This window comes from Parus major, chromosome 19, assembly GCF_001522545.3.
Source record: "Parus major isolate Abel chromosome 19, Parus_major1.1, whole genome shotgun sequence".
NCBI classification, from domain to species: domain Eukaryota; kingdom Metazoa; phylum Chordata; class Aves; order Passeriformes; family Paridae; genus Parus; species Parus major.
Genome location: NC_031787.1, coordinates 2,385,216 through 2,405,976, shown reverse-complemented (window position 1 = coordinate 2,405,976; position 20,761 = coordinate 2,385,216). Strand labels below are relative to the sequence as shown.

General features: G+C 44.9%; 1 protein-coding gene across 1 annotated transcript in view; it reads right to left on the bottom strand.

Annotated features, from left to right (window-relative positions):
- Positions 1-20,507, bottom strand: part of MYBBP1A (MYB binding protein 1a) — a 39,085-nt gene extending 18,578 nt beyond the window's left edge. Inside the window, exons 1-23 of the mRNA XM_015646807.3 lie at positions 20,319-20,507; positions 20,045-20,140; positions 18,788-18,871; positions 18,337-18,411; positions 17,799-17,906; positions 16,778-16,968; positions 16,333-16,500; positions 16,032-16,149; positions 14,815-15,104; positions 14,061-14,168; positions 13,359-13,484; positions 13,026-13,229; positions 12,308-12,416; positions 11,818-11,911; positions 10,649-10,800; positions 9,791-9,880; positions 9,040-9,165; positions 8,197-8,361; positions 7,043-7,200; positions 6,079-6,213; positions 5,162-5,267; positions 3,892-4,023; positions 2,321-2,389 (exon numbers count right to left, since the gene is read on the bottom strand). Of these exons, the coding sequence (XP_015502293.1) occupies positions 2,321-2,389; positions 3,892-4,023; positions 5,162-5,267; positions 6,079-6,213; positions 7,043-7,200; positions 8,197-8,361; positions 9,040-9,165; positions 9,791-9,880; positions 10,649-10,800; positions 11,818-11,911; positions 12,308-12,416; positions 13,026-13,229; positions 13,359-13,484; positions 14,061-14,168; positions 14,815-15,104; positions 16,032-16,149; positions 16,333-16,500; positions 16,778-16,968; positions 17,799-17,906; positions 18,337-18,411; positions 18,788-18,871; positions 20,045-20,140; positions 20,319-20,507 (3,093 nt within the window). The remainder of the gene's footprint in view (positions 1-2,320; positions 2,390-3,891; positions 4,024-5,161; positions 5,268-6,078; positions 6,214-7,042; positions 7,201-8,196; positions 8,362-9,039; positions 9,166-9,790; positions 9,881-10,648; positions 10,801-11,817; positions 11,912-12,307; positions 12,417-13,025; positions 13,230-13,358; positions 13,485-14,060; positions 14,169-14,814; positions 15,105-16,031; positions 16,150-16,332; positions 16,501-16,777; positions 16,969-17,798; positions 17,907-18,336; positions 18,412-18,787; positions 18,872-20,044; positions 20,141-20,318) is intronic.
- Positions 20,508-20,761: the final 254 nt, after the last annotated feature.

The following is a 20,761-nucleotide window of genomic DNA, read 5'->3' as shown; positions in this document are numbered from 1 at the left end:
TCTTATTCATTAATATAGCTTAAACCCTAAACTCTTAACTTTCTCACCCAGTGACCTAATAGAATTCTATTTAACTTACACACTCACATTCTCATTTTCTTCTTAGTTTTAGGAGCTTTCTCCATGGTTTCAGCTTAAACTTAGTTTTCTCTTGAGTGTCAGAGCCTGTCAGCACACATACAGGGATATTCTCTGTGCCTCTGACTCCAACAACAAACAAAACGAAACAAAATCTCAAACCCCACCAGATTTCTCAGTTCAATAAATGAGTGACAACCAAACACTATTTTTTTAAAAGCCTGAAGCACTTTAACTTTCACACAGGCATGTTTGGGACTTCAACTTCCCACTTGAAGAAAGGCAGAGTTTGAAAACAGGCCAGCCAATATCACTGAGCATTCAGAGCACCAGCTGCCACAGGCACAACACATTTGAAGCAGCAGAGCACAAGTCACAGGGTCCTGCAGCCAGTGTGGTCTCACAATGGGTGAGAAGTCCAGCTGAGAAGCATGAACTGCCTGGAACAAGGTATTTTTGCAGATCCACTGTCACACACATCTTGTATCTTTGATATCCACAACAATCTCCTCTAACAAGAGGAGTGACAGAACAGAAGTTAAGCCTCCAGTCCCTGTGACTAAGCTGGTTTAATGATTAGAAGCCAATATTCAGGGCTAAAAATGGAAGACCATCCCACTTGCCCCTCAGTCATCAGAGCTGGCCAAATTCAGAGTATCATGAGACCTTTAGTGTTTTCAGGACTCTTGAGTTAATACAGCTCTTTTGGAAGCTGAGTCCTTCCACCTCATTTTCCCAGAGGCTGCGAGGGAGAAGTTACCCCCCTGCTTTAACCCACATCACTTTGCCATATACACACACCTAGCCTGACTCCTACCCTACCCATGAGGATAGCACCAAAACACATTTGCATTGAGAATCAGTGTGAAAACTGAACTGAAATTGAACTGAAATTGGATATTTGATGCTGGGAAGCCAGAATTCCTGAAAAGGAAGCAGTGTAAAACATGTAAAGCTGCAACTCCAAGCTCCACAGGCTTTCCAGAGCTCACTCTCCATGTGCCTTTGTTTGAACAGCAGTATATCCATGTTCTGTACCCAGCTCCCACACACTCCACATGTCCTCCCCTACTCCTCCCACCCACAGGCAAACAGGCTCTGCAAACAAAGCTCCAGCAAGCTTTGTGGAAGCCCTGGTAGAAGGACAATGCTATTCCCTGTGGAGAAGCAAAGATACCCACATAAAGGAGCTGTCTGCTTGGGATGCTGTTGTGGTCTCTTGAGGATGGGATCAAGTGTGTGACTTACAATTAATTTGTTATTTGTGTTCTTATCCTTATTACCATCCACTGAAATTATTAATAGCTCAATTCACTCTTATTTTTATTTTTTTTTAGCTTTTTTTTATTCTTGGTCTTTAAATCAAAGCAATTTCTGTTGGGTAAAACAGTCTGAACTGCAATTTACACTGACAATACAAAGCAGCCCTACCATAAACACATACCTACCCCTTCACATTCCCTTCAATGATCAGAAACAATAAAACAGCTATTTATGAAACAGAAAGATCAATCTAGGATGCACTTCTGCAGGGGACAGACACAGGGTACAGCTGGGGGGTGGGAAAGTTTGAGACAGTGCTACTGGCCTAGAGGGGTTTTAGTTATTAACTGTGTGGAAGGCCCCCCCACTGCAGTGAAAACCCAGACAGGCCTCATTCCCTGCTCTAGCAACACTGAGCTGTGCACTCACCCTGCAAAGTTTTATTGATAAGGCTCCACTAATTTTGTGTTAGTCAGGCACAGGCAACCAACCATCAAAAATCAGATCTGTGGTACAGGTGGTTTTAAATTCAATACAGCAGCACACAGAGTGTAAAATGCAGGACATCTGGCAAGGCACAGACCAGACTCAAGAACCCAACCTCGAGGCAGCATGAGGAGGGACTACAGCACACTCCATTAATACTGAGGAGCATCTTACCAAGAAGGAACTAATCAAGGAATAAGTACATGGAGTCAATCCCTACCACAATCAGGCCTCAACCCTGAAAGCTGCAGGCAGTTTTTAAAGGAGATGCTACCAAAGAACCCCCATGCTTGTGGATATACTGTGTGGCACTTCCAGTTTCACACACCTGAAGCAGCAAGGCAGTATTTGAAAAAGCTCTGCCCCCACAGAAGCCACTTCCACAATTGGGCAGCCCTAAAAGCATATTTTAAATGTATTAAAAATCATCTGAGCTGCCATGTTCAAGTTCTCTGACTGTTGTACAGCTTTGTTTGTTTACTTTGATTCTTACCTGCTGATGTTGCCTGGCTGCTGCTGTGATAAACTCAACAAGAGTATCTACTAATGGCTTGCACATGATCTGTAACAAAGAAAGACACAGTCTCTTATTAGTGGTTTGCTGACAGACAGGTTTGTTTTTCAAGCAAAACAGTCTATATTTTACACAGCCTCTTCAGCAAGAAGAAAATGACACAAGAAAGAAATATCCAGGAATCAGCAACAGTTTATTTGAAAATGAACAGCTTTGTTCACACCAGCTAGGAGTGAAATCTTGATCACAACAAAAAGCAGCAGCAAAACTCTTCACCTCTCTTCACCTGGAAAAATCAGGCAAGCATTTTTCACCCTCTGTGAAAACTAAAGTCTGCATCTGGCTGACACTTTCTGTAGTGTCAATTCACTTTGTGCAGAGCCCCAGTCCCAGGCAAAGAACATGCTGAGTTGTAGCCAGGTGTGGTTTGGTCTCTTCTCCCAGGGAACAAATGACAGAACAAAAGGAAAGGACTTAAAGTTGCATCAGGGGAGGTTTACATTACATATAAAGAAAAATCTCTTCACTGAAAGGGTTGTCAGGCACTGGCACAGGCTTCTCAGGGAATTGGTTGAGTCACCACCCCTGGAGGTATTTAGAAAGACATGTGGATGTAGTGATTTTAAAAGACAATTCTACAAGGAACAGTTACATGGAATCCAAAGGCTTTAGAAATCTGCAGATGGGAGCTTAAGTGCTGCCCATGTGGGCAACACACAAACCTGCTCTCTCTCCATTTCTCAAACTTATGTACGAGGCATTGAGGCTGGTGTCCCAAGAAACCTGGCAAGCAGAGGAATTCTCTCCTGGATGGAGCCCTCAGAGCATCCTCCCCCCGTTACACAAGCCTACATCTCCTCCCACCCTTACATCAGACATCAGTTCTAAAAGGTTTTGAGAAAGGGCTTCTGGCAGCTTTCTCTAGCTTGCTCTGGCCTAAAAACCCCTGAAGAACTGTATGACTTTCAGGCCCATGGCCTGTTTCTTAAAATCTGGCTGTCCTCATAGGGGAGACCAGCCTCAGGCATAGGTCAAGCTTACAGTATATACCTCAAACATTTCAGAGACTTGCACTATCTGAACATCAGGCTTGGAGATTAGATTCAAATTAGACTTTACACTCCTCAGCCTTCTTGGAAGAAAACTGAGAAACTAAGCATGCAGTTGGAGCAGAGCTGGACAGGAGCTACACTTGTTGTTCAAACAAAGTGAGCTGTTTTGCCTCAGTGCAAACCTTGCTCATCCATGTTGTCTTGAATACTGGTAAAAAATTAGAGCTTCTTAGGCTATGTTTTGAAGAGCAGCCTGCTGCTCACCTGCTTTTTGCATGCAGTATCCCAGTCCAAACCATAAATAAGATCCTGGCCTCCTGCAGTGTTGCTATAAAAACTGAGTGTGAGAGTCTGAGAAGGTGAAGATCCAAAGAAATCTCTCAGCAATTTCAGAAGTTTGCAATAGAGCAGAGAAGTTTCTCTCCCTACTCTCCCAGAATTATAATCATTCTTTGGAGCCAGCAGAAGACAGCACAGCATACAGTCAGCAGCACTTACTGGGAAGCGTTTGAAGAGATCATGGAACATGGAGCATGTAAGGGGACTGTTCCGTTTACTGAGGAACTGGGTCAGTGCCTGCTGGTAGATAACAGCCACCTCCTTCACATTCAAACAACCTGGGTCCAAATGCTGTAGGGAAGAAAACAGAACAAAAGCATTTCCAGTGAAACACAAGAATGAATCACTAACAATGAATAAATTAATTTTCATCAGTTCTAAGAGGTTTTTCCAGCAATTAGTTGTGCTTGAGATATGACACAGAATCATGAAGAAAACAGACAAGTGAGCCCCAAATGTGCTCTCCCAGGCATATGATGTCACTGAAGGGCAGCACAGCTTCCCAGTAGGACTACACACACTCCATGTAGTGTGGGGGCTGTGCTGTAGGTTTGTGGTTGGCACATAGCACAAGAGCTCACAGAGCACTGCAAGCCCATGGTGCAGTAGCTGGGCTGTGCACATGGTTCTCAGCTGAAGAGCTACTTGTAGCTGCAGATTTTAGTGTATGTACATATCTGTATCTACATACACTTAGCACCTATGTCCAGGACTCCAAGGTACTCATCAGACAAGCCCTAGCACTGATCAGGGATCCAGCAATCCCAAAACTGTGTCCATGCTCCAATATCCCCCTCTGGTGGGGAACAAGAATCCCAGACACACAGCAACTAAGTTTCTGGTGGAGGTGACTGGACTGGGCTGCCCAATACAAAGGCCTCACTCTGAGGCCTGTGAAATGCAGCAGAGACAGACAGCAGGTGAAAGGGGACCAGACTAAGGGTCTCCTAGTAATTGACATCTGTAGCACAATCAGATGAAGTTTCCCTCCTGAAATCAGGGCTGCTCCACACACTCTTCACCCTTCACCTGAGCCCAAACCTCAGGGGAATAGCAGTTTACTCTCATCCACCACTGTTCTGTGTCTTCCTGCTCCTCAGCATCCTCTGGAAAAAACTCAAGAGTGACTGCCAGGAGTTTAATGGAAAAAACAGCAGATCAGGGAACAGAACAGCACAGATACACATGAGGCTTCTGTGGACATCAACCTGAATCCACTGAATCAGCAGCTCCTGTGCCTATGGACAAGCAGGTACTGAAAGGCAGGAGGCCCAGAGGGAAGGGGAACTTTTCAGTGTTATGGGAATCAGGTAGACAGGTACCTGCAAGCAGCAGCCCCAGTGACAATGAACAAGGAAGGCCCACTCAGCAGAACCAGGAAATGCAGCGTTCCTGGCAAAAAACACACAGCAGCAGCCTCATCTCTTACCTGACTTGCCTGCTGTGCTCTGCTGTCACTCTGTTTCTTGGGCTCAGGGGGAGGAAGAGTTGATGATGTGTTTCCTTTCAACACCTTGAGCAGGTATAATGAGGCACTATAAAAGAAAAAGGGGAAGAGCATGCAGACCTCTGTACTTCTGGAAAATGCAGTATTTACTGGGGACTGCCCCACTGAGGGCTGCCACTGCTGGGAAGCTGTCAGGGAGCCATGCAGCATACACAGGCAGCCCCATGTTGCCAGGAGTACCACGGTTCCTGCACAGCCATGGGGGAGATGTGCTGCAGAGCCAAAAATGTCTGATGGCACTGGGTTGACCATGCAACAAGGTACCCACTGCACACACAGCTGAGTGTGAAAGTCCTTGTGAAACTGGCTGCATGTCACAGGACAGCCTGCTGGTAAATGGCACTCCTATTTACACCACAGAACAGCAAGATCACTCATCTTTCTAACAAATACTTATCTGGCTTATCCTAATTTTCCTGTATTCTACAGCAAAGGAGAAAATACTGGCAAGTACAGTCAGGACTCAATCAATATTGCCCTCATTCTGCTATCATGGAGACAGTAAACACTGCATTTAAAGAACAATCATCACAGGTTGACTAGGAATTGCACTCAGTCCCCACTGAATCACACACACTGCATTGCTCCCTGAGGAAGCCTCAAGAAAGTACTTCCCACCAGCAGCAGCAACTCTATACCAGACCATTTCTGTATCACAGAAGCCATAAAAGACAATCACCAAAAAATAGACATGTTTGAAAATGCTTCAGACTGCCAAGACTGACTAGTCCTTATGTAAGACACAGATGCTGGTATCAAACCTTCTGCAAGGCTCTTGCTTCTCAGACCTCTTAACACACAACATCATCAGATCTCACAGCATCAGTATGAACACTCACCTGAAGTAATAGAGAGCCACTGCAGAGTCGGTGTGCTTGCAGGCTTTCTTGACAAGTCTCTGCACTAAAGCATGCACATCTTCTTGCAGGGAGGCCACGCTCTTGCAGTACTGCTTACTGCGGCACAGCGAGTTCCTGCACAGCATTAAAACAAAGCCAAAGCCATTACCTACAGAGAGCTCTGGGGAACAGATGGCCAGGAACACTTACCACTTTATCAGGGTGAGAGAGAACAAAACCACAACACAGTGAGCGGTAACAAACAATGCTAGCTGTGGGCAGCACATGGCTGTGGCAAGAAGGGTGAGGACACTTAACACTCTTCACCTTCAAGCACAAATTTAGGCATCAGAGCTGACTTTTCTTCAGAGCTCCCACAAAGGGGACTGACTGCCTCAAACCTTGCTACTTACACAACTGGGGTGGGAGAGCAGCACTGAAAATGCATTAGAGAGTGTTGAGGATGTCAAGAAGTGGTGCACAGAGGACACGTGACACAGCATGCATTATGTCTGTCTAGCCGGTATCATCCCTCACTTCTGGCCCTGAACAGAGAATTTACACTGTGCCTGTCTCAGAAATAACTTGTTGAGAGTTTGTTCCAGCCACAGCAGCAACTCTGTACACCTTGGGAGTTGTTGCATGGTCTGACTCAGAGTCAGAGGCCCATGGAGATATTCAGTGACATGACTCTGCACCTGCAATATATGTTTGTTCTTGAGGCTTCCACCTGCAAACTTGACACTTCAAGTCCTTCAGCCTAGAAAATTCAGATCCTAATTCCTTTCCTGCGGGTTATGACTAAGCACTGTGTATGTGTGTGGTGCTAGTAATCTAACCTACACAATCTCTAAGCATAGCAATTGCCTTCAACCTTAGAACGACCAGCTCCTGGTGTTCAACCAATTCTACAGCCATTTATCAAAAGCCATTGTCTATTATCTGGAGGTCTAAAGACACTTACTTGAAGATACTGGCTGTTTTCTGGAGGAAGTCAACCTCCTGCTTGTCAGAGTCTGAGCTCATGCACTGTTCAATCAGCTGAAGCAGGGGCTCAATGATATCGAACACCAAGGGGTTCTCTGCTTGCTTAACCAGGAACACGTCAATCAGATCCAACACCTGCAAACACATTTATCGATGTGAGGAGTACAGCAGACAGGGAAACAAGATGGATTTACCCAGAGCTCCTACCAGTAGGCCGTGGAGAAGCTGGAGGGGGCTGAAAAAAATTATTTACAGCTGAGATGTATATACATTCTGGTATCATTTCTACTGTTAGGGCACTGGAAAGTGAAAATTAAAATTTGAAACTCAAGATTAAGAGTTGTCTGTTGGTGCCAACTCTGTTTAGTGCAGTGACACCATTTAGAAAGAACAGTTACAAGAATCAGTGTTACCTGGCCAGACCTGAGTCACTCCAACCTGGCACAGGTCCCTGTTAGCACCACTGACTGACAGCTCTGCAAGCCCCCCTTGAATTACAGACGGTGCATTAGCATAAAATCAGTCTTTTCATAGAACAGCACCAGAAGGGAAATGCAGTAGAGCCGCTGGCTCACTTCACTATTCAGCCTTGGCTAACCTGACTCCTGACTCCCATCTGGGAGCAGCTGGAGCTGTCCCTGGGTGCTGGAATGTCCCAGAAGGTCCATGCTGACACCAGGCGGCCTGAACTCAGCATTACAGTCACAACCAACCAGGGGGTTTATCAAAATCCCCTCCATTTTACCGGCACACCAAGCCAAAAAAAGCTTATGTTGCAAAATGACCCGAGGCATTTTATGCATGCCTCATTAAGCTTGTTGAGTTAAATAAACCTGACAGGAATCTTTGGGTAGGAAAGGATCTTATTAATTTGAGCATTTCAGATCAGCAAATGAAAACCAGTGAACTTTTTGAACAGCACAATCCTGGTTTTCAAACAGGCCTGTGAAGCCCCAGTCTCTGACCCCAACAGTGCTGTGCCAGGTGCTGTACAAAGCCAGAACAATCCAGTCCCAGCTTCCAGGAGCTCATGACATATGTGAATGTCCAAGCTGTTTAGTGCTAGGTAGCTCACAGCATGCACAGGCTTCAATTAACATGCTACTCAGCCAGAGTACTCCTCTCTCCCACCTTAGCCTTGAAATCCCTCCGTAGGATCTTCTCTTTCCGCATTCTGTCTTTCTCATCCTTCTTTGCCTGGATCCGCTTCTGCTGCTCAGCAAAAAGGGCTGAGATGTTCTTGTCAAGAGCCATCATAGCCTCATCATCCAGCTCTTCATCACTCTTATCTCCTTCCTTAAGTTTTTAGAAGAGAAAATCCAACACATCAACTTATATACTTCAGAAAGACAGTGGGGAGGGAACCAGAGCGAACATCAGACTCAAGCAGGGATGTACCTAACCCAGAATAATATTGTAGGGAGGGAACACTGAGACCCATGAGAAATCTCACTTTTATTTCCCATCAGGCAATCTGTCTGCACAGCACTAACATGTAGAGAGGATCAGGAGAGGAAAGAGGCTGAGGTTTTGACCCGACTCCCTCTGTGCTGTTCCCCCTTCAGTAAAGAGGTTCACATGTTGCTACATCCTCAACCTTTATTGGAATCATTAAACCAAACTCTATCAGTGCTATAAGTAAGTCTCCAGAGTGGCCTTCAGGGAACACTCCTCCACACAGGCCAGCCAACAATATCTCAGTGCTTTAGTTCACCTCAATCTCATTTATTACGGGCAGGAGCACAAGCTGTGTCAGGCTAGATTGAACAAGCTGAAGTGCTCAAGACATAGGAACAATAAATAAAAGGACAAGTGACTTATTCCCACAGCTCACCTAAGACCTTGAGCTGTCTCAAGTGCTCAGCTGCAAGGGCTGAGACTGCAGGAGTTCAGGCAGGACGAGGGTTACTAGATCATCTCTCACCACATCCCAACCTCCTGGTATCTGTATCAAGGTAGGCAGTGAAAACATACCAAAGTGTTCCCTGCTTGGAGAACTTTCATCAGCTGACTGCGAAAATTATCATCAACTTCTTCATTCTCCTCATCTCCACTGTCAGTGTCGTCATCATCCGAGGAGCCCTCGCTTCCTTCTTCATCCTAAGGAAGGAAAGTTCATCTCCTGAGCCCACCCTACAAGCCCAACTCAATTCTCAGATGTGTCACTGTTCAGAAATAAAACCTCAACCCTCCCCTATTGCCTTCCTTGTAGCCTTCAGATCCAAATACAGACACCTCAGACAAGGGGGTACCAGGTCTCCACAAGACCTAAAAGTGGAATATAATACGGACTTCTCTGTTATATTAAATAAGTATCAAAGAGAAGTTTCCAAGGAACAGCTCCCATCTGACCCTCCTCTGCTGATGCCTGTAATGCTTCGTGACTTGAATATCTACAGTCCTTAAAACCATGAGATCTGGAATCCAGCTGGCTGTGCATCACAGCCACAATTCCATCTGTGGCTGCAAAAAGGAGAGGTCTGTGCTCATTTCAGGATGCAGCTATTTATTCTCAGAAAGGCACCTGTTCAACCAGCACACCTACAACAGCAGAGACACTTAGGCATGCACTTCCAACAAGCCATTTGTGTGCTGTACCCTAAAAATAAATCTTAATAGAGTGACAGCCATTTTCCTCAAATAGAGAAATGATAATATATTAACACAGTTCAGGAGGAACATTAAACATTAAGGATATGAATGTCACTGGCAATGGCACAATTACCGTGTCCTGTGCAGATTTGGTCTTTTTGTTCGATTCTTCCATCACAACAACTGCACTTTCTTCATTTTGCTCTTGGTTAGGGTCAAAAACCTACAAAAAAAAAAAGGGACTTGAGTTTTTTCAGTGTTTTGTTTTTAAGCATTTCTTGTGTACAACAGCCAGAAATTTCAGCACAGTAAACCAGCTGAATAACTGAACTTTTAGTAAGGGCATTAACTTTCTGCTTGTTAACATGCCAAGTTCTTTCTGTAAGTAACAAAAAAGGGGGAGAAAACTGAAGAGGCTGGTGGCATCACACATCTTGGTTTGTTACAAATCAAGTATTGAGTTCATCACAAAGTATCTGACAGCCCATCTTTGCAATCCATATATTATATTCTCAGTAGGCATCACCTTTCTTAGTGGTATGATCAATTCAGATTTTTAGTGTCACTTATTTTTAGCACCTCTATGAAAAAAGCACCCTTCTAGGAAAAAAAAAATGTTACCATTTATACTCACATATAAAATCTACCAGTTATATAAACTGACCCAGGAATTTCTTCAGCCTAAAATTACCAAATAATACAGCTCAAAGTTAGCAGATCTCAGGCTCCTGTAAAAAAACAACCAAACTCCTCCTCCACAAAAACAAAAAAAAAAAAAAAAACCAACTCCTCCCCCCCAAAAAAAAAAAAAAAAAAAAAAAACCCAACTCTCTCTAAACTACAGTTCAAATTCAGTAGCATACATCATCAGGCATTTCCTAAATCAAGTAGAATTTAAATTAAACCCAAAATTGAGACATGCTTGTACATACATCTGTTAGGGACAAAACAGGCAAACAGTACAAAGAGGCCCTACTAGTGCCTCACTTACATCCAGGATCAGCTGCAAGCCCCTCTTGGTCAGGTTAGGGCATATATATACAAACACACTCTTGGAAATCCGACGTAAGAGGAGGCTGGGCTGGGCAAGAAGGGAGAGAAGGATTTCCACCATCACCTCAACCCATCCTGGCTCAGAGTTGTCTGCACAGGAACAAACAAACAATGACAGGAAGAGGCTTTGTGTATCAGTAAGAAATACAGAAAAATTCACCAAGGAATAAAAAAATCAAATTGTCCTTCTAGTTGACTCTTAAAAGTACCCACTCAGCAACACAGACCAGAAAGCTGGGAGGGAGAAACCAGAGGGAGAAACCAGAGGGAGAAGCATGCTTGAAATGGTGTTTTGACCACTGCAAAGGCTTACCAGGTCACAAAAGCTACTATTTCTTCAATCATTACTTAGATTAGCAGTACTTCAAGTTGAGTGACACCTACTTGGCTACATTAAAGCAGTTGGCAGCTGGTCAGCAAAAGTATATGCATTTTATAATGTTTCCAGTGAAATCAGAAGTCACAGCAGCCCATGAAAAGTGATAGCATTTGAAATTTGTCCTTTGGTCCAAAAGCTTGGGAGTCCTGCTCCACAACCAACCAAACCACCAAAGAATTACAGCTTTTATTTTCACAGTGCCCTCAAATTGATTTACACAGGTTTCAGGAGGACAAGACCACAGTTGGAGAGAAAACCAATTTTTTTCCTGGTCAAGTCCCAACCTAGAGGGTCCACAGGCCCTAAACAAGGATCAGCCTCCATCTCCCAATATGATGTGTATACACAGAGGACAAATTTAGTTTGCTCAGCACTCAAGCTAAGAAGAAAACATGTTTCATGCCTTCTGGGTGTTCGAGCCCACAGCTTTGCCAAGCAGACACCACCAGCCACACAGAACAATGACTCAAGGAGAATGAACTCCCTTGCAGGGCAGCTATGGAGCTCAGCTCTCCTTTCCAAGGCACACAGGAACGCAACCCACTCACAGCACAGAGAGCTGGAGCAGAAGATTTAGAACAGCACAGAAGGAGAATGAAGAAGGAATTCTCGTGGGGGTAAGTGCATCACGCCAGAACCAATGCAGAGTGCTTCACTAATGCAGAACTGCCATCTTCTGTCTTTGACAGACCACTAACAATCCCTTTCTTTCTGTATAAAGGACTCACCAGTCTTCTTCTTCTTCTTTTTGGCTTCTTTGCTGAATGCCCTCTCTGTGCAGTTCAGAAGGTCGCTCAGAACATCCACTGTTTCAGACTGATTCTGTTTGATCACAAGCAGACAGTAAACAGGCTCAGAACTCTCCACTACCAACAACAACAGAAGGAATATGCTCCAAATCTAAGGACCACTCTAAACAAATATTACAACCAACTACTACAACTCTTTTGCAGGAAAAAAAACCATGAATTTAAGCAAAAATTGGTCCAGTCAGCAGCAAATCAAGGGCAGAACTAATGCTCAGGCCAAGCTTTGCCCACTACACATCTACAGGCAGTGTAAGAATCACAGTTTATTAGCTGCCAGTTGCCCATTTTCAGAAGCCAGAGGTTCTGAAAGGCTGGGTCTCTGAACACAGAGAAGCTCCCCATCTTGGTGTTCACAAAGCCCAGCTATCAGCCTTTTTTATACTACAGAAATATCTACCAGATATCTTACCTTGAAAAGATGAATGGCCACTGAAAGCAGAAGTTGTTGGAAAGCGCCAACTTTGGCACTGTCTGATCTGTTTTCCTTCTTCTGCAGATTCTTCACAGACTGAAGTGTTCTGAAGAAAGAAACCTCTGTGAGTTTTTCATAATTACAACAGCAAATCATCTCATATGACCAGACTAAAAATGTGACCAAAATTATAGTACTGTTTTGTGTAGTTAACATTTCATTTATTGGCACTGGATACTCTTTTAGTACACAATCTTAACCCAGTAATAGTATCTCATTGAATGTGGGTTACAAAAACACTGCACCTGTGCACAGACTGCATTCCTAATACCTAGACCTTTGTGAGGAATCAAGCTCAGAAAAGTCATTGAGAAATTTGTACAGGTGTCATTACAAGAAAAGATGAGCAATCGTGTTTGGGAGAGGGACTATGAGCAAAAATAGAAAAGGACATGGCTACCACATACTTAACACATAGAAAGAAAGGAATGAGGTGAAAAGAAACAAAAAGACACTCTGAAACCCAGCCATGGGTGCACTCAAAGGGAAGAAAAAGAACTGCCACTGCCTGTGAAATGGCTGTGCTACAGCAACCAGAACAGCAGGAGGCAAAGAGAATACAACATCTCTTTTACTGTCCTAGAGAAACCAAGACCAGGGCTTTCCCACCTTTTTCACTTCACCAACCCAGCACCCAGTTTCCCACGACTCTCACCTCTCCCAGATATCCCTCTGTTCCTCAGTAAAAGGTTTCACAGCTTTGACATGCTCACTGGAGAGCAGCTTGTTGGCATACTCAGCTAGGAGAAAGATCCACAGCTTCCCATCTGCAGTCACACCATGGATGTGCTTCTGTCTCAAGGCTGCAGCCTCTGCTGCATTCCCCAAAACAGGCAGGGAGTTTAATGTCTGAAGTAACCTGCAAAGAAAGAAATGCTCCAACATCAGTCTACCATTCCAAACTTCTTGCACCGGTGTTCACAAGCTGATCTTATCCTCAGGAAAAAAGAGAAATTTCCAAGCTTAAAGCATGCAATCAAATCCTTACCCAAAGAAGTAGTTCTCTATCTCTGTATGATCCCGTTCATTTAGGGGCTCTGATGGAAGGACTCTAGCCTCAGCTATCTGGGAGTTCTTCTTCTTAGCAACAAAGAAAGCATGGAAGAAGCAAAACCTAGAATAGATGGAAATAGGAACACAATGAAAACCCAGACTGGTCATAACAAAGCAAAATCAGCCCATGTGTGCAAACCAAACAGCTCCACATTAAAGGAAGTCCAAGCACTGAAAAAAGCCACTGTTTACAATGAGACTGTTTTCTTGAGATAGACAAGGTAAAGAAGAAAAAAAATATTCTCAGGACTTCACAAAAGTGAAGCACCAACACTTAAGGCCACAAAAGACAATACTAAGACCACCATACTCTCCAAGACACTTTAAGTGACAGATAAATACCTATTAAGATCTCATGTTAAAAATAGTATTTTCAAGCAGTTTAGGCAAGCAGGAATGGAAAATGTATTGAAAATAAATGGGACTAATGTGATTTTAAGTGCCAACCACTTATGACACAGATTAGTCCAATTATGCAGCAGGTATTTTGAAAACAAAACCTAGTCTCCTAAATTATTTATTATGGAGCATTTCCACTAATGGATTTGCTTGGTGTCATGGGGACAGCTTATCTGGAATACTGCCGTTGAGCTACACAGAATTATCCCAAGCACACATGTCTTTACATCAGTGTCACCTGGCAATGTCCATCACAACGCTCTCTTCTCTTCTTGTTGCACTTTCAGTGATGCTAACCAGTCGGTGGATGATCCATTTTCTCAGTCGAGCAGTCTTCTGTTGTGCTCTTTGAAAAAGAAGGTGGGCACAATCAGCAGTCTGAACACTAACCCAACATGAATACACACTGCACAATCCTCTGCATCAAGAGGTGATTTTCAGATATTTAAAGGCTTTACATAAAACTGGAAAAGTTATGTAGTAACAAAGCAACAGGCACAAAAGAGATGTAATCTTCTCAAGTTTGCTTTTTACTATTCAAAAGGCAATCTATTTACCCCACAGAGTCTGCAGATGAGCAAAAAGTGCTTCAAGACTTGCAGCAGTCAATAGAGTGAGGGTGGGTTATAGGTGCCACTCAACACATAACCTGGCCTGAATGCCAGCATGTCTAATACACATATAAAAGTGTGTTCCTTTCAATTCCTACAAAGACTTGAGAAGCTGTACTGAAAGAGGAAACCACCAGACATATTCTCCAAAGCAACTGTCAGGGCTAGAAAAAGAAAAGGCTCTTTTGGTGATCCAGTCTGCTTTGGGCAGGCTGGCTGGCTCTCAAGATGCTTGCAGAATTTGCAGAATTGAATTTTATCCCAGCAAAACAGTCAGATGCTGGGGCTAAACTTTCTGAGACAGAGGAAATAAACAATTGTCAATTCATAGCAAAGCAACCAGTAAATGTTGAGAGGAAGGTGCAATACCCAAGTACTCACATGTCTGCATTTTCCCGGTTCTGTTTTCGTCGGTTACTTGAGAAGTCTAAACAACAGTCCAAGTCTGGCCTGAGGAACATGTCTTTGAGCCAGCAGATGTATTTTTGCAAGGCCACTGCCTGCAGGTGTCTCACTACCCTGGAAGCACTCAACAACACTGGCCTCCCTTGATTGGTAAGGGTAGAGAAGCCCATCATCACAGCCAGTTGCCTCTCTGGGTCATCACAGCCACGCAGAAATGTATCTATATATCCCTCCATTTCTGCAGCAAACTTAAATCCCTGTGCAGACTGAAAAACATGATCAAAGAATCAGGTCAGGAACTTCACACTCAGTCTGAATAGCTCTGTAAGTATAAATCATAGAATCACAGAATGACCTGGGCTGGAAGAGACCTCAAATCTCATCTCATTCCCAACCTCCTGTCATGGGCCTGAAGGAACAGCTTCCACTAGACCAGACTGCTCCAAGCCCCATCCAACCTGGCCTTGAACACTTGCACTGTAAATCACATGAAAGAATTTGGCTGCAGTAAATAAATTAAAGCCACGTGCCTGAATATTTGTCCTAAAGTTTACAGTCATCAGTTTCACCTCTGGGATTGTGTTACCACAAAAAGCCAAGCTAAAAGCCATTTTTATCAGTATTGCCTTTTTAGTTTTCCTCTGTTTATTTCAGGGTTGTGTTGTTTGCTGACTTCCCAATAGGGGAAGAGGAGCTCTAAAATCCTATTTCAAATAAATTTTGTGCTTAAACCTCAGATGTGCTTATTGAAACAAGCACTAACAAACAAAAGCACGAGCTGTCCTTTTTTGTCTTCCAATGTTGATGGGACACTGGGCACAATGATAAACAAAAAGGAGCTTCTGGACACACAAAAGCAAAGGGACTGTTAAAGAACAACACATGACACTGTCAATTTGCTGAGGGCTGCCCTTCCTCTCCTTCCCCCATCATTAAAGCTTTCCTGGCACCATCAGTGAAAGCAGGTGGGACAGTGCTGAACAGTTTCCATACCCTTGAAACAGGCAATGACAATCAAACACAGGCTATACTCAGCCTACTGCAACAAGTGGTCATACAATAACCTTGCTTTTACTAAGAGTTCAAGGTATAAAATTACAGAAACTTTTTTTATACAAGATGATTTCAAACCAGAAGTGGGGCAGAGATGACTTGTGCTCAAGACACGACCTGCAGCTTGTTCAAAGACTTACCTGAGTTGCTACAACGTGTTCTCCATAGTGCAGCATCACCTTCCCTTTGAGAACCACCTGCAGCTGCTCCATGGACAGCAAGGGGAGAGCACTGCCCAGCAACCGGTAGCACATGTAACTGAGTGGGAACAAAGAACATTCCCTCAGGCTAAAGCACAGCAGTAAATCCACACACAGGGGTAAGACAGAGAGGAAGTGCTGGGGCAGAGGCCAGGAGCATGCAGGGATATGGAAGTCAAATTCTCTGGGTCAAGAAAAAGAAGGATAATGTGGAAAACAAAGAGTGTATATTAAAACAAACCTCACAGGTCCTGATTTCTCCTTCAATAGCCCGTTCTCCACAACTTCATTCCAGAACAGTTCAAAGGCACCTTCCTTCAGTGCAACTTGTAGCAAATCAAGCACTACACTGGGCAACTTCTTCTCTTCCTTCTCAGACTTTGCAACACTTTTCAGAAGCTCTACAAGTCTAGAACAAGAAATAAAATTATGTGAGAGATCTGACCTGAAAGGGAATTGCTAAAGGCCAAATTCATCTTGCTGACAGACACAGAACTGAGAACTGCAAGCTGTGCCTCCTGGGAGAAATGACACAACTTTGGAACCTGCATAACAATCAACACTTAATCCTTAGCAGCCCCTGCAGTGGCAAATACAAGCAGGAATCAGAATTACAGCCACATTTCTCTCACTGCTAGCCAAGAGGAAAATCATGTTCATTTAAAGCTCCCTATTTAAGAACTTACCTAGAAATATTGTCTTCATTTACTACGGTAGGTGAGCCAAACAGCTTCTTCAACTTTTTAGGTTTCAGAACACCAGGGAATTTCTGCATACCCACAAGCAAAAGGTGCAAGTTCTCTGGAGATGTGAAGGCTGAAGAGAGGTCACCTTGCAAGATGTCAAACAGGACCTCCTGAAACACAGTTTCGGGTACCTGGACAGGAACGAGGGTGAGAGCATATGAGAAATATCTGAAGGCATTTCATTAACTTGCAGTGAAGTAAGTACATTAAATATCTGCAGTGGAGGATGTTTTACTAAAACCTTGCAGTGTTCTGGAACCTCTAGAAATAGTCTTTATGGTGATGTAACAGAAAATAAATAATGGATGTGTCCATGACTGCCAGACAGTCCCAGGTGCTTAACCATGGGGAGTAGGACAGTATGTTGTCATCAGACAGCAATTCTGGTCAACTGACTCCAGCTGCAATTGTTCTCTTGCTGTCTGACTGCTCTGCCTGAACAGCTAAGCAACTCAGGGACAAGGAAACTCTATTTTTATTTAACACTGCTAGTCTTCATGTCTACAAATAATATCCACTCAAAAAAAAATAAACTCTTATTTTACTACATACTCAGAGCTCTTTACTCCTTGTCCCTACATCATTGCATTCCCAACAGCACAAAATTCAGCCTTAGGACAAGGCTTGGTGCATAGAGAAGGTGGTTTTCTGTTCAGTTTTCAGCATACATCTGTTCAAAAGAGCAGATGGTCTAACACATCATCCAAGCAAGTGAAATTTGAAGCAACAGACTGTGGGATTGTCCACAATGAGGTCAAACTAAGCTAAACCAGAGCACCCTTCTGGAATACAAGCATCTGCCCACGGGCAATATAGGGACATCTCCCACAGTTTACACTCGCTCTTCCACACCCCCTGTAACTTCCAGCTGTGGACAAACTAAAGAAAAATCTGACCCCAAAGACAAGCCCTCTCCTCCTCCCACCCCACCAAGCCCCAGCCCCACGTGCTGTGCCTGTACCTCAGAGGTGATGTCAATAAGAGTTTTGCGCGGGAGATCTCTGAGGTGTGTTTGGTGATTTGTCAGCTGCTGGAGAAGCTGGATGCTTTCCAGGAGAGCTTTATGGTCCTAGAAAGGAAAGATAAGCCAAAACCAGAGGACATATATCAGAAATAAAGCTGGAGGCTCAGGTAATAATCCACTCTTTAGATATTTATGCCTACTTGTAATAAGAAACATGCAATTGTTTCTTGATAGGCCACTCAGCTTTTCCCAACATCATGTTTTCCAGCTGGATATGACAACACAGAATGAAAATCCCTTCCTTCCAGGACAGACAGGAACCTCCTGTACTATTTGACACAGTTCCTACATTCCACTCAGGAACAGACATTAGAAAGTCACAAAGAGTCCATGGATGACAAAGTAGAAATGAACTGAACTTGATGCTTCAAGTGCCACTGCATTGATTACCCAGTGACCCAGCCTTTCTCTGCCAATCCTCTTTCCACATCAGAAGCACCAGAACCAGACCTGGCACACCTGACAGCAGTGTTACCTTCACAAGCCGCCCAGACTGGAACAGAGCCATAACTCCAAAAAAGTTCCCAAAAGCAGCATTTCTCACAAGTTTCTGAACGGAAAGCAAAAAACAAAAAACAAAGAAAAAGAAAATAGGTAAAAATCTGCTCTCCCGAGAGGCTTTCATGTACAGCTATATGATCAGTGGAGCAAGATGGCAGGAAGATCCAGCCTTGAACACCCCACCATGGGAAGAGAACATACTGAAAAGCAACCCCCTGCACAAAGTTTAAGAACTGTGCTAGAGTAGTCTTCATCACACTGACAAATCTCACCTTAAACAGGGCCAGATGACAATGACATCAACTTCTAGTTTTTAGGAACAGTTATTTCATTATAGTCACTTGCTTTAACAAGAACCCCAAAACTACATAGAGGACAATTCATTTAAGTTAGCAGTTGGCAAATGTTGCCATGAGCTGACTTACTTTTTTCACTTTTTCCAGATTGTGTTTTTCTTTTATCTGTTCCAAAATGCTGCACAGTGGAATTTCCTCAAAAGCCTGCAAAACCTGAGGAGAGAGATGGAATAGCTCTTTGCAGTTCTTCCATTTCATGACATTGTATTGGGTTAAGCTAAAATAGAGCTGAACAGTTGTTCAGCACAGCAGCAGATGTGCTGCTTTATCAGGCCAGAATAAAGACAACCAGAGCAGTAAAGATGTACAGAATAGGAAGTAGGCTGGGAGAACTGGGATTGTGCAGCTTGGAGAAGGCTCCAGGGGAGATCTTAGAGCTTCTTTCCATGCCTAAAGAGGCTCCAAGAGAGCTGCAGAGGAACTCTGGGGTCCCAGAGTGCCAGGACAAGGAGGAATGACTTCACATTGACAGAATAGGTCAACTTAGGCTAGATATTAGGAACAAATCACTCCCTGTGAGGGTGGAGGTTGCCCAGAGAAGCTGTGGCTGCCCCATCCCTGGATATGTTCAAGACCAGGCTGGATAGGGCTTGGAGCAACCTGGTCTATTGGAAGGTGTCTCTGCCCATGACAGGGGGTGGAACGAGATTTTTAAGGCTCCATCCAATCCAATCCATTCTAGGATTCTATGCAAACACAAATATACCTGCCGATATTCCAGGTTTTTTCCCTGTACATGACGGAGTAATAATGAGAACATTTTACTGAAACTGCCTGACCCCGTAACAGAGGTAATCAAACTTTTCTTAATGGGTAAGGCGCTGATCAAAGTGGGAAACACACAGGCTCTTCTGCTTTCTCAAATTCTCAGGTGAGATGAGGTCACACACCACTGATGATACCCCTTGCTGGTTGTCTACAAATTCAACCACTGTGGAGGAAAAAACTCTGAAGTATTTGTTAAAGGGATACTTTTTCAGATATCCCACATCAACAGACCAAGACCAAGAGCAAGATAGTTTTAAGAAGTAGTAATAGTACTAAATGCAGAATAACTGAAAACTTGGTCACAGTTTGTAAATTAAGGATGGTCCTTGAAGCAGGACTGAATTATGTAGTATGAATGTTATATTGGTATAGTTCATAACTTTGTAAGAGTTTCTAAAGCAGAGTATCACCATTTTAAAACCACTACGGTTACTGTGAGAGCCTCCCCTCCCATGTGCAGCCAGAAGAGAGCCCTCCAGCCTTGCACAGCCAGCAAAAAAGACCCCAGGCATGGACAGAGGCTGCCGACGGTTCTGATCCGCGCTGGGAAGCACTGACCTGCGCCAAGGCCAAGCTGAAGCCAGGGCGGGCGGCCTCGCGGGTGGCTCCCAGTCCCTCCACCAGCCTCTTCAGGGTGTACTTGAGCTCATCGTCCTGCAAGAGAGACCGAGCTGGGCGGTGTCCGGGCTGCCCCGAGCGCGGCCCGGCCGCCAGCCCCACGGCCCGTGCCCATCCGCACTGCGGCGTTCCCAAGCGGGAGCGGAGGGATGAGCCGTGTGACCCCACTGCCCGCCCGCACCCGCACCCGCCGCCCCTCCGGCCCCCGCCTCACCTTCTTGCCTTCCCGCAGGTGCCGCAGGAGGTTCTCCGTGGCCGCCAGCCGCACCTCCTGCTCCGGCTTAGCGATGTCCCAGAAGAAGTCGAGGAAGGCGCGGCCCTGCCGCAGCACCCCGCGGGGGTCGGTGACCGCCGCGCCGCCACCCCGCTGCTCCCGGGGCTCCATCTCCTCCATCCCCGCCATGCCGCCACTGCTGCCGCACGTGGGGCCACCCGCCCGCTCCGCCTCTTCCGGGGCAGCGCGGCCACCGCGGGAAGGGCTCGGCTGTGTGAGGCGCTCTCCTCAGCGCCCCAGAGCCTCCGTCCTGCTCCCCTCATGATCGCGCCTCAGCGCCTCCCGGCCCTCCAGCCCCGCTCCCCTCAGCGCCTCCCGGCTCTCCAGCCCCGCTCCCCTCAGCGCCTCCCGGCTCTCCAGCCCCGCTCCCCTCAGCGCCTCCC